Source organism: Seriola lalandi, unplaced genomic scaffold (genome assembly GCF_002814215.2).
Source record: "Seriola lalandi dorsalis isolate HSWRI2012SDOR001 ecotype SW California unplaced genomic scaffold, Sedor1 jcf7180002054763, whole genome shotgun sequence".
In the NCBI taxonomy this organism is placed as follows: Eukaryota; Metazoa; Chordata; class Actinopteri; order Carangiformes; family Carangidae; genus Seriola; species Seriola lalandi.
The window spans coordinates 786,582-800,597 of record NW_019525316.1 but is presented as its reverse complement, the minus strand read 5'-3'; the positions used below and the strand labels follow the sequence as shown (position 1 = coordinate 800,597).

General features: G+C 40.6%; 1 protein-coding gene across 1 annotated transcript in view; it reads left to right on the top strand.

Moving 5' to 3' along the window:
• Positions 1-14,016, top strand: part of ush2a (Usher syndrome 2A (autosomal recessive, mild)) — a 152,726-nt gene that overhangs the window by 86,144 nt on the left and 52,566 nt on the right. The window contains exons 47-51 of the mRNA XM_087178958.1: positions 3,180-3,403; positions 4,526-4,865; positions 7,902-8,099; positions 8,288-8,442; positions 13,688-13,886. Of these exons, the coding sequence (XP_087035084.1) occupies positions 3,180-3,403; positions 4,526-4,865; positions 7,902-8,099; positions 8,288-8,442; positions 13,688-13,886 (1,116 nt within the window). The remainder of the gene's footprint in view (positions 1-3,179; positions 3,404-4,525; positions 4,866-7,901; positions 8,100-8,287; positions 8,443-13,687; positions 13,887-14,016) is intronic.

The following is a 14,016-nucleotide window of genomic DNA, read 5'->3' as shown; positions in this document are numbered from 1 at the left end:
GACAGCTGGAGTGATAGAGAGAAACAGGAGAGTGAATGACATACAGCAAAGGGCCGCAAGTCGGATTCAAACCCACGGCCACTGCGGGTAGGACTGAGCCTTAATGGTTCGCACTCCACCAGGTGAGCCACCGGGGCACCCCGATTAGTAGTAGAGATTAAAAATGAGAGTTAAATAGAGAGTCTACGAAATGCAAGATAAATGGTATAGGTGTGTGTGTGTGCGTGAGACAGAGAGTGACATTAGCTAAAATGCTCCTTGCTTTGTGTGAGCATGCAGATGTGCGCCCCCAGTCTGTGTCAGTGGAAGAGTCTTCAGTGTGGTTGTGTTTGTGCTGTTATGCATGCACACACAAACTGTGTATGTGCGCACTTGCTCTGCACTTTGTGCCAAACCCCTTGTAATATATTCAGGTATTTAAAAGTGTTTGGTTTGTTTAAAGTTGTGAAGGGGTTTTGGTCTCCTAGAGAGCTCGGATAACCCTAATCCACAACACACATTTTTATCAGTAGTTCATTGGCAGGGCTAAATATTGACTTATCATTAAGTGGAATGACTGAAACCCTAATAATAATTCACGTTGTCTAAGCACCTTGTGTTGACGAGCTGCTCCCGATGCTATTAACGAATGTATGCAAATCCAACATAAATCTGAAGATTAGGGCTGAAGCATTCTGCGATGCAAGAGAGAAAACAAGAGGTGTGTGATAAAAATGTTGTCAACGCATACACACACATGCATACGCTTGCACAAGCACACACAGCTTACAGAGAGGAAGAGAAAATAGGAGGTGTGTGTGTCAAAACGTTAACACAAATGTGCAATCATGTCACATACACCCATACACAGATAACGCTCACAAAGACAGGGATTGGATTTCTGCTGAATGTGTGATAATACATAGTGAAGTTTAGCTGCAGAACAGTAAACAAACGACATAGACGTACATTGTGAAGTGAGTTGCGAGCGATAGAGTTATAGCGGAAGGAAAAGAGGATGACAGAGGGGTGGAAATGAGGAAGAAACATGATGAGGAGAGAAGAGGACAAGAGAGGAACAAGCAGATACATGGTCAGAAGATACATGTAGGAACTGAGAAATGAAAAGGAGACAGTAAGAGAAGGTAGAACATGGGTAACCTAAAAACAGGTAGCCAAAGACAGACAGCTGTAGAGGTGGGGAGATATTGGTTGAAAAAATTGTTCAAAGGAATCAGAGAGAGGGAAGAAAGGAGGAAGGGAAAACTCCTGAACTTCAGGTTACAAGTGATAAAGTTGTCATTTCCTTGTGTCAGAAAGAGAGAATCATGATATGCTGTGTTTGAACAGAGCCATGTGAGATGGTACGGAGAAAGACAGTTGGACTTGAGAGAGTAGATGCAGGGACTAGACGCAAACGTAAATGAGTAAAAAGTGAGTTATGGAGGGCCTTTTGTCCGGATGGAAGAGAGGAGTAGAGGTGAGGATGGCGAGAGGACGAGGGATAAGTGGAGAGAAGCTATTTTGGAAAAGTGTTGAGCTGTTTATTTGCGCGTCATTGAAGCTGAAGTAAGGCGCTGGGGGAATTGGCCACCAAGCCCCCGCTCTGCAACAGCTGCCGCTGCTAAGTGAGTTACTAGCCGTCAGACTGCCTTTATGTCACACAATCACACACACATACACATGCATTTTCCTGTCACATGGTGCCTGTGATGGATACAGTGAGGATATAATGCACTGCAGCACCATTCTCCACTTTTGGCCTTTAAGTGAAATGATTGCTTAAATTAACAGCATTTCCTGTGCTCAAAGAGTGAATGCTGATTAGGGTGTTAAACAATAAGTTATTTATCACTCCTCAACTAGCTGCAGCCCCATTAAAGGCTGAGGCCATGATACAAAGCAATGACTTAGTGTAATGTCTGCTGTCAAATAAAATGGGCACCACAGCTGGGGGTAGATAGTGCCACAGATCAGCATGTCATCAACTGTTAGGATAAATAAGCTAAATACCTTATGAAAGTTAGATTATTTTAGCTGTAAAATAAACAAAATCCCAAGCAGTTTTTCAGTCTGATTCAAAATGAGAAGCTATTACTTCTCATTAAAACATGATTTGTCCTCCATCCATCATTACAGTTGTGATATTTTAGCCGTGCCGTGCCATGCTCATTTATATTTCTAATACGTCCTCACAGCATGTGGTTGCTGACTCAGTATTATAGCAGGACAATATTATAGCCTTAATCCATTGCAAGGCCAAAGCATGACAGTACTGGCCCCTCAACTAAGCTATGCTGACGTCATAGTAACCAGACCGGTTCAACCTTATTTCTTAGTTCAACATTATTTTCTCCACCTAGTATCTTTCAACCTCAAATCTGCAGACACTAAAACAGTTTTTAATTTGTCATTCCAAGTGATTCAAGTTATTTGTATTTGAAATATGAAGTGGAGAAAGTGAAGAAACATGCTTTAAATTTGATATACACTTGCAAAACCTTTACACGGAAATGGGGTGATATCATGTATTTTAAATGTCACCTTGCTGGTGAAGGTGAAGTGGTGGCAGACAGACATCACCTATCACTGTCAGAGATGGCAGCTCTCAGAAAAACACACTTCCTCTTCCCCTGCACTTTTCTGACGGCATAGACTGAATATTGCTACTGTATAGAGAGATGAATACAGGAGAAGAAAAGAGGCGAGCAGCAGAGGAGGGAGAGGAGAGGAGGATGTATAGAAGCGTTGATAAGAGTAAATGCACACTAATATTTAGAGCAGCTTAAATACTCTATCTGCGCAGATGGGGAAATAGAGATCGAATAGAGCAGGAACAGGGAGTATGGGAAGTGAGAGGAGAGACAACACAGCCAAGTGTTGACTGAATGTTTTTACAGTGTGGAGAGAGGACAAGTGTAAAAGAGGAGGAGGTGAATGGAAAGGAACTGAGGAATGAGGAGAGGGTATGATGAGAAGAGACAGGAGAAAAAAAGAAAGAGGCAGAATAAAAGCATGAGTCGTATTAGATGCCCTGTGTGGAGAAGCAGAGCAGCAGAGGATAAGTAGAGTTCATGAGGAAAACAATAGAATGGCCAACAGTGAAAGGTGTACCGTACAAATTAATTTCCTGCTACAGTAAAGTGAAAGTAAAGTAAAATGAAAAAGCAGCTAAAACAAAAATTTTTTCTTGTCTTTAGGTTTTGTCTGCTGTGGGCAAGAGTATATAAACTCTTCAACCTCTCTTTGTTGTGTGGGCAAAGACGGGTATCCCACAATGCACCCTGCTGGCAATGCCACTGTGACACTGCAGTGTTGTGGGTCAAAGGTCATACATCAGGAAGAACAATGCTGCAGTGGGATTGGCTACAACCCTCAACGACACGTGTGTGCTGATCGACCCACTCCTGGCTTGTCAATGCAGGTATGTGAGACGTGTTTGTCTGTATCTCTGTCTCTGTGTTTTTTTCCGTCATGTTCAGTGGATGAGGCTGTATAGTGTTCCAGTGGTGCCGTAGGTCCATCATATCTTCGCTGCAGTTGAAATTTCCACTAAAAGTGCTGACCTTTCCAATGTCTGTGGTGTTGTTTTGCCTGTATTTTACTCATTCTAGTTACTGTTTTATCTTTCTTGTGTATCTGTATTTCCTGCATAGTGTACTGTATATTAGTTGTAGTTCTTTACTGAGGAGAAGTGACATATAAACAACAAAAACTAAATTTACTAAAAGTACAAAGAGACCTAGTCAGTTACAATTGAAAAACATCTATTAATAGGAAATTTACATCAAGTGCCAATAAAAATGGGAATAAAATTCACAAGTGACTCCCATGCCTCAGAAATAGATAGTGGACTACATAAAAAAGACCCAGGAATTACATGTCTAACGGACATTGGCAGAATTTCTTTCTCTCTCTCTCTCTCTCTCTCTTTCTTTCACTCTCACTTTCTCTCTCTCTCTTTCTTTCTCTCTCTCTCTCTCTCTCTCTTTCTTCTTCTTCTCTCTCTAAAACTCACACACATTGTCACATCAGGAGTTGGGGACTGGGCCATCTTCCATTTATCAGCTGGGGTCATGTGGTGTTTGTGTGTTTCTAAGTCAGCATGAGAAAAGCACACGCTTATGCACATACACACATGGAGGCACGCACACACTCAGGGACAAAGGGTAGGAACTCTCATTAGCTCTAATGATGTCATTAAGGATCATGCGCACATACACACAATCACGCACATAGTTACATTCTGCAAGTAAAGGTGTGTGTTAGAAACAGACAGATTCAGGTTTCTACAGTTTTTGCTTACAACATGTAAGACTCTGTGGTAGTTAATATGTACAGTGAGACTACATAGAGACTGTTCATTTAAAGAAAGTAAAGTTTTTCGAGCTCATAGTTTCACTTTTCTCCCTTTTTGAGTCCCACTCCCCTGACTTTGCTGTGTAACTGCTCATATACTATTTAACCTCTCCCTCTTCCCACCCCATCCCCTTTCCTCCTCTTTATTCTCTCCTTCTTTCTGTCTCTCCCTCCTTCCTCTGTCCAGCACCAGTGTCTGCAGGGTACCATGTGTCCTGTAGCTGCAGCATCTACAGCTTACTGTGGCTCCTGTGACCTCGATCCATCTATAACCGCCTGCACATGGGTCTTGTCTGCGCACACACACACTGACACACCCTCCACAATGTACTCACATGACATCAGCACCACACAGGAAACTCTTACAACAGGCCTGTCTCCAGATACAAACAGAAGTGATAACACATACGAAATGGGAGACATATACCCTCACACACACACTGAGAACTTGCGATATGAGGGAAGCCTGTGCTTGTCACATGAGGAAATAGTGTACAGCGGAGATGCCAGCAGATTTACATATACAGGTAATTGGTGTGTTTCTGTGTGCGTGTCTGTGTTTGTGTGTTGGTGTGTATTCAGTGGAAAAACAGGCCATAATTTAGCCTAATTGAGCTAATTTAATTTAATTTTTTCTTGAACTTTCATTCATCTAGTGAATGTCACTTTTGTAAGAGTCTTTGGTAATAAGCCCCCCGTTCTGACCCTCACTGTTTTACCACCTCTTAGCTGTTTTATCATCTACCTTTAAAACAATTTTTAATGTGCCTTTGAGGGATTTTTGTATCCCCAAATCCCTCCTGTGAGCTTCCTCTTCAAGTCATCACTGCTCATCACTGCACTCTGCCTCAAACATTTGTTGAAATTTTTGAAAAACTAAAGTTTTAGCTGCTTGTGAGTCAGTTAGTGATCAGCCAGGCAGATTAAACACCTGCTTATTTCAAACTACTCATTCCCAGAGGAAGTCTTGAGGGGGCTCTTCTTATCCAGATTTGTAGTTTCAAGTATCAAATCAAGTTACCTGAGTGAAAACACACAATAAGCTTCTGTACACCTTCCACCTTTGATATAGCTTTCTTTTACATAATGTTGCAGTTGAAATATGATGAAAAAATGAATGCCTCAGTTCAGCAACATTGTCGTGATGTATTTGAGTTTTAAACATTTGGACCAGAATGCATTTGCGTCCGTCACTCTGACCTATGACTGCTGGAAATCCAGACTCTCACCTCAGTCCTCTCAGACACTACAACAACTAATACACAGTAGGGGTGTCGCAGTGTACTGGCATTGATGATAACTGTGATAAAAAATGAAATATTGGTATTGTGTTGATAATACAAATATTATGATAATATTGTGATGACAGCCTTGTGGATCTTTTATCAGTTTATCTTGTTGCCTTTTCACTATCCATTAAGTGTTATTGTTGTTTTTCTAGCCTTTGTACAGTTATGGTTACAGACTCTTGCCAGAAAAGACACAAAACACACAATTAACAAAGTTAAAGATGAATTTGACTGATAGCATTATCATTATTATAATTACCTCATTTTTGTAGAGATATCGCAATAATATTGTTATCTGGAACTCTTTTGGCCATGATAATCGTGTTGCGAAAATCTGATTTCATGACAGCCTTAATACAGGATGTACCCATCTGTGAATAACATTGTTCATAGAAAATGAGAGCTTGCAGAAACCAATTCTGCATTTACTCTAAATGTGTCGGCCGCTGCAATCAACGGGCTTTAGAGACAGATGCCCTTCCACACACTCACTCACACACCAAGGCAGCTGTTGCAATGTACATTAATAGCTGTAACGTGGTAACTCTCTCTGTGCTGTACACTTGTGTGTCATTAAAACTTAGAGATGGGCGCTTAAAAGCTATTTCAATGTTCTGTACTATTTATCAGCCCAAAGGGAGTAGGAGTGTGCGTGTGCGTGTGCGTGCGTGCGTGCGTGCGTGCGTGCGTGTGTGTGTGTGTGTGTGTGTGTGTGTGTGTGTGTGTGTGTGTGTTGGTATTTGTAGGTGTCAGGATTTTTTGTCTGTCCACACCATTTATCTGGGTAGTTACATCTGTTTAATCAAAACTAATTGTGGTTGTGTGTGTTATATGTGTGTGGGTGGTTATAATTACATGTGTTTTGTGTGTATTTGTGTCAATTTAGTTACTATTTAAGTGTCCCTCTGTTGTGAATATTGTTCTGTGTATGTTTTTCTGTTGTGTGTGTGTGTGTGTGTGTTGGGGAGGCAGGAGTGGGGGGGGCATGGGGTGGTTAGGATAAGAGTTTCTAGGTGATGCTGTGACACCATCTGGGCAGAGGCACATAAAGCTGTCGCCACCCACCATACACCAGATGTTTCTCATGCACACACACAGACACTCACACACACTCACACACATATGATATGCTATACTTCTCTGGGAGAAAAACCTAAGGTAGATAACGCATAGCGCCACAATTAATGTTTTAAATACATACTGTTGTGTTCACACACAACTTATATTTATAATCAATAAATCCAGTCAAACGCAGAATGACAGTTTTTAGGCATGTATGTATGCAAACACATGAAGTGTTTTATTTACATGTGTGTGTCACTATGTGTATTTTCCTGCTTCAGTTATCACAGTAGTAAAGACAAAAGTCCCAGACCGGTGGTTAAAGCATGGTCTCATTTACAGCAGTAGTCCCTTAACACTCCTAAAAATAATGCACATATGTGTGTAATTGTGTGCACGTGCATCTGTATGTATATATGGTCCTGTATGTATATCTCACCAGAAGGGCCGTGACAACCTATCTCCCAGAATGCCTCAGGCCTGAAATCGACTATGCACCTGTGATAGTGCATATACATGTACAGTATGTGGTGTAGTGTATGTCGTGTATGTTCATGTTGTAACATGCGCGTACATTGGCAATACAACTCCCAGTACAGTTGCAACGATGGAACTATTGTTACTATGTTATTTATAAGCACATCTGTCATGTGTTTCATGAATAGCATATACTGTGCACAAATCCATCAGAATTACTTTGCTACATGCTGTCTTTAAATTTGTAATCTGCTTGGTGAGGACCTCACAAGTATATTTTGAATCGCTTCGCTCTGTGCTGAAGCCATGTCGCATACTACTGCAACTTATCCCCATTCACAAACATCATTCATTAAAATGAAATGCACCAAAGAAATCAAATCTTAGGTGATACAAACTCCATGTCGTGATGTTTATTATTTTGGATATTTTCCGGTTACTTTTAACCACAATAAATATAGGTCTTGTTTCTATCAGTCCCATATTTTTTTATGAAAAAATGAGCTGTTTTAGATAGACCTTTTTACAACATGATTGTTTGCATACTGGAATTAGAACTTACACTACTGCAGATATACTGCAGATGTTATGGTGTTGGTAAATGGTGATATTCATTAACCAATGTGTTGACAATCTTACTGACAGATTATTGTTGATATTTTCTTGCCTCCCATCATACTTTATTTTTTTGTCTTGCTTGCTCCCCTTCTTCTGTCCTTTCTTACTCTTAAATAGACTCTAACCTGGAGCCCTTCACCACCTATGAGTATAGAGTGAGGGGCTGGAACAGTTTTGGACGAGGCGCCAGTGATTTTACAACAGTGACCACCAGTGAAGACAAACCATGGGGTGTGGCACCGCCCCGCTGGAGTCGCCTTGGTGAACGCGATGACATCATCCAGTTACAATGGCAAGCACCTGCACGGCCTAATGGTGTGTATATGTGTGTCACTAGTGTTTGGATGTTAAACTAGTAATAAAAAGCCTTCTCTGTTGATCAGTTAATTAACATCAGTAGACGGCTATTTATGATTAATGTGCATGTAGACTCAAAGATATAGATATTGAGAAAAATCTGCCATTAATTGTCAAAAATTAAACCACTTTTACCATTTTACCAGGGAACATCACCCACTATGTTATACTGCGGGATGGACAAGAGCGTTACTGTGGTGATGAAAATAGTTTCACTGATGTGGGTGGGATCAGGCCTTTTCAGGAATACAGCTACCAGCTGAGGGTCTGTAACCGGGCTGGTTGTACAGACAGCACACAGGTAAGACTTTGTATGTTTGGGTCAGTGCTATAATAGTTTTGCTTTGTCAGACTAACATTTTTTATGTTACATCACAGTATTAGCTCATTAGCAGCATATGTGGCTAACCTCATGTTTACCTGTCCCTCAAATATGATGCCATGTCTGTATCAGTATTGAAGTTATTCGGGGAGTTTCAGGGGGAGCGTTCAAAGCAAATACACAGAACTGGGCTGCCCTGCCTATTCATAAAGCTTGAAATCCCCGTATCAGCTACTGAGAAAACAAATTAGTGTCTCGCACTGATTAGCAACACTTGCAATGTCCTTAATTGTTATAATATAACATTGTAAAGTAATATTGTAGATATTTTGTACAAAAAGACAGTAAGATCCACCTTTAACTGGAAAAGAATTGTCTGTTCTGTTGATTCCAACTCTATTCCAACTGCTATTTGATGGTCTCTGTCCTGCCAGCCTTAAATGTAGAGCTCTGTCTCTGTGTCACACCAATCTATCCACATACACACACACACACTCTCGCACACTTTCCAAAACATTACTGTTGTAGCACCCCTTTTTATAAAGACATTATTCCCCTGTATGATTATCTGATGGCTCCTCTAAAGATGGACTGAGCTTCACTGAACTGAGCACCACTTTACTCAGTATTTTAGTTCAGTCTTTTAATTTAAGTGTATCACTTGAAGGACAAGAAAGAGGCCTAAAAAAAGTATGTTGGTGTGTGCGTGTGTGAGAGAGAGAAATCAGAGTGAACATTGCTCGCTCTTTTAATTGCTATTTGCATTATCTGATAGATGAAAGGAGAAAATACATATGTTGATGTTTTGTTAATCAATGTTGGGCCAGTGTCTTGTCAGTGTTTTTTTTTTCTTGTCAAGGAACAAAAATCAGCTTCATCGCCACTTATAATACAATAATCAGTACATTTACCATAATATTCAACAATGTTATTCTTATTCTCCCACACACCTATCTAAATACAAATGTGCAAAATTTTTTTCCCTTTCTCTGTCAAGGAGAAATTGCTTGGACATGCAACTTACTACTTCACACTAGGTAAATTTACAAAAGTAACCTTGCAGCATTGGTCTTTTGCCGCTCCTCTGATCCATTGTTTGGACAGGACCTTTCAGCTAAATGCCCTTTCACCCTCTTGTAAAAGCCGCATCAGATGCTGATGTCTAAACACTGTTTGCAACATGATTCAGGTACATGGTTGTTGTGCGAGTGATATTTTACAAATTCTAAACTTGCCTGACTTTTGTTGCTAAGAAATTACAGTGTGTGATGTTTCCATACTGTGTGAACTCTGTACTGTTCCCGTGTCGGAACAAGTTGTTATTTAGCCTTGTTTCCGCTCTCCCTCTGTACGCGAGGCTCTGGATTTGCTGAGCCTACCTGATGTTTGTGATAGCGTCCATAATAGCTTCACACAGAACTCCCCCCTGCTATCTTTCTGGCTGTAGCCGAGCTGATATCACCACAACAATTAATTTCTCCGGCTTAGAGGTGATGAAAGCTCACGTTGAAAATTGTCTTTGTGGCTTTTTTTTTAAAGCTAATTTAACATCTCATTATTTTGATGAGCACGTTCTTACGTAAAGAGGAAGCCTGCAGCTCTGTCAATGGAGGGGTTGATGATGGAGGATGAGATGGAGGTACAGTTTGTTGAACTAGTTATGAGGGGTTGATAGATAAATAGATGATGGATGGATTAATGTATACAATAAATGAATGCTGGGGAGAAAGATGACATGGATGAAATAGGAATGAATGGATGTAGGACACAGATAAAGGAAGGAGTGGTACATTTCAGAGAGATAAAGAGAGAAAGAAAGATGTATAACAATTCTCATAAGACAGTAACAGAATCACAATGTACACACATTGTGATTCTGTCTCTGTAAATGTATTACAAGTGATAGTACATGTTGATTTGTGAATATAATTGCATTTCCATCCACATTACTGTGGCTGGCTCCCTCAAAGACATCCTCAAATATCAGTGGACATCCTATGATTAGGCTGCCACTTGTAAGTAACTAGTAGACTGTGTTTAGAGTCATTACTCTTGTGATGTTTAGAGCGTGAGCAGCCAGACCAGTGCAAAGAGTGGAGCCCAGGTAAAGCTCGTAAACCTGTGCAAAATCTGATGCTAAGGTGACCTGCCAATCACTAGACTACATAATGTATACCATAATACTTACACATCTCAATCAAACATAGCAGTTATCATTTCATTGTCGCAATGTCTTTGTCCATATTGAACAATAAGGTCATTTCACTTAAACTAAGCTGTAGTTTCTGAAAACTAAAGATCTTTTGGTTCTTCACTCTACAACATTAGCTCATTTATTTTATTTCTCTGCTATCTCAGACTGGGTGGACTAGTAGGCTAAGTGTCTGAACTTGTTTGCTTGTGGTAGGAATAGTAAAGTATTTCAGTAATGCATTCATTCGTCCTTTCTTATCTGTGGTCTAACTTTACTTTGTTTAAGTGACTACAATTATAAAATATAAATCATATATATATATCATATAAAATTGACCTGATGAGACCAAAACATAGCGCTGCATAACAGCATGTGTCAAAACAGCCACCCCAATTATTATCTATGTACAACCCTCACACCGGTGGCGGCTCAGCGGCAGCTAGGTGTGCTGGAGCGCGTCAAATATTTTTCCAGGGAAAAGGCTGTTTTGTACTTCCCACCTCCCGTAGTAGCTCGACTTCCCTCTCCTCACCTCTTGCTGTCTTTGTTGCTGTCTGTCGCTGACTGTCGCTGTGTGACCCATGGATGAGGAGAGACTTGTTGAGGTCAAGAAATATAAAGAGATATACAACCCATAATTGCTTTACTACAAAGTGATAAGCAATAACTCTCGGTATTGGCTCATCAGGTGAAAAGAGAAAAAGAGAAGTTTAAATTGTGGGTGTCTGCACACGTGATTTTAAGTTAATGTCTGCACATTGTCCTGTTTTATCTGCATGGCTGGAAACTTTCTCCATTTAGAGGAGAACTACATGACCAACAGGAGAACTCTGTCCATTCACTTGAATGGAAAAGTGGTCTTTTACTGTCCCCTCATAAAGCTATACGCAGTTACACCACAAACTCAGTCTTTGTCTTCCATGTTCTCTCTGTCCACCTCTCTTTCTCACACATACATATGTTCAGTCAAACAAGCACACACTCCGAGCACAGGGTGGAAGGGGAGTGAGTTGGAATTAGTTTGTACACCAGTGAAAATTGGCCAAACAGTCCCAATTATGGGATAACTTGGGCTAACCTAATACACCACTGCAATTACCTGGCATCAGCCCCCTCACACATACACATACACACACACAGGCACAGCACAACAAACACAGGCACACACAAACACACACCTGCTGTGACAACAGAAGGTGCTGATCTAATACGGTTGGTCACTTAGAGAGGAAGGAACAGCGATTGGTCCTCCTCTGTCTTCGCATCCTTTTGTCCTGTTCTTTCTGCTATTCGTCTCCTGTCATTCCCCATCTTAATGCTGCACTCTCCAGTTTCTCCCAACTGTTGTCTCTTTCCTTTTTTAACCTCTCTCATCCTCACTCCTTCCCACTATCTAAACACAAGTTTCTCTTTTACAACAACTGTCATCTGGTGTCCAGTATTCCCCCTTCTCTCTTTTCTGTATGCCTCTCACAACCCCATTTTCCTCTGTCCCTCCATGTTTCCATTCCATTGAATACAGAGAGAAGGACTGGATGAAGAGTATCCTAGTGAAGCATGTTTTTTTTATGTATACAGATATTCAGTCTACCCTGTTGATAAACTATGCATGGATCAAACATTTTAAATCAAACAGGATCAAAGACAGATAGGTAGCATCACTAGTTAGTTAGTTGCACCCCAAAAGGAATCCAGATTACCCATGTGCATCTATCTCTTTAGTAACCACATTTGACTGTAATCTTCCCGTATCCATGTACTGCTCAACACTGGGTCCTAATTTCTGTAAATCGGAGTTAAGTTGTCCACCAAAGCACCACTTAGGTTGGTTATATGGCTTTTATTTACATTTTGAGCAAAAATATTGACAGGCATCTGAGTTGAAAGCACACTGAAACACACTTCCCCTGCATCTTCCTTATCTTCTTCTTCTCTGCCTCCTTTTCTGTTTGCTCCCCTCCACCTCTTTGTGTTTGTGTGTGTATACCTGCATGTACCTGTGTATGTTTATGTGTGTGCACGTGCATGTGTGTCTCCATAGTTGTAGTAGCAGTGTTCTAATTGCATAGCACTGTGTAGGACAGGTGGGGGAAGTGCTAGTGACAGTCTATTAAGGCAGGATATCCCTGTTGCCATTAGCAGCAGATTGCCCTGTGATTCTGTGGTCTCCACATTCACCCAGTGTTCACAGGGGCCAACAGATACTACACTAGGAATTTACAATAAGATGGTCACTCACAAAAATGTACGAAAAAGCAGCAGTTTTTTTGTATGACCTGAGCCTAACAGGGGATTGCTTGATGATTTGTTATGTTTTTTCCCCACCGCCAACATAATTAAAGAGCTTATTACAGGTGGCATTGCTGAAACAGTTTTCAATAGGATTCTTTGTCATGCACAAATGTTAAATCGAGCAGATCATTTAAGGCAGGGCATCTGTGTCGCTATCAGAATGGGTGATAGAATAGCATTCTGGAGAGATGATCCTTCAACTGGAAACAACAAACTGTTAATGTCCAGTATTCTCAGACTGGTATACCGCTCTTGGTAAAATTGCCAGTAATATGTAATAGTACATTCACTGTGTTGGTCAAATACAACAGCTCATGGTGCTGTAGTATGGTTTTTCCATAGCATGCATAGTGGATGTTTTTTTGGCCATATTTAGCTGTAAGTTGTATCATCATAATGTCTTGCTGTCCACATTTTACTCATCTTTCTGTTTTATTTTTTTGGAAATAAATTGCACCAGCACCTGCAAATGTCTTCTTCTATTGTTAACACGGTCTTTATTACCTCAAAAAGAGAAGCCCTGAATTTAGATGCAGCATTTTATTAGGTTGTGATCATGTTAATTACGTTCATAAATGATGACAGCAGAAATCCATCTGTTATTGACTACTTTTACATTCTGTAAAATATCAGAAATGTGTTATATTTTATATCGTATGTGTGTGTTTCCTTCTGTTAGCATCTGTGTGTGTGCTTCTGAGCCTCTTTGTGTGTTTCCATGTCCACGTGTGTGTTTAGGTGGTGGCAGTCACAGTCCAGGGTGTCCCTGAGGGTGTGCAGCCTCCAGTGGTAACAGCTTTAAGTCCCTCCTCCCTTCATGTGAGCTGGTCTGAACCTACTCATCCCAATGGAATCATACAGCAATACCACTTGAACCAGACAGGTGTTGGAACCATAGTAACGCACACTGATGGACCCAGAAATTACACTGTGACTGGTAAGATACATGTTGTATCATTCTGCTGCTATCTGCTCACTTTTTCCTCCCTTTTTCTCCAGTCCTCAACTCTCTCTGTCTTTTTGTTCTTTCTTTCTTCTTTCTCTCTTTCTTTCATCTGTACTCACTT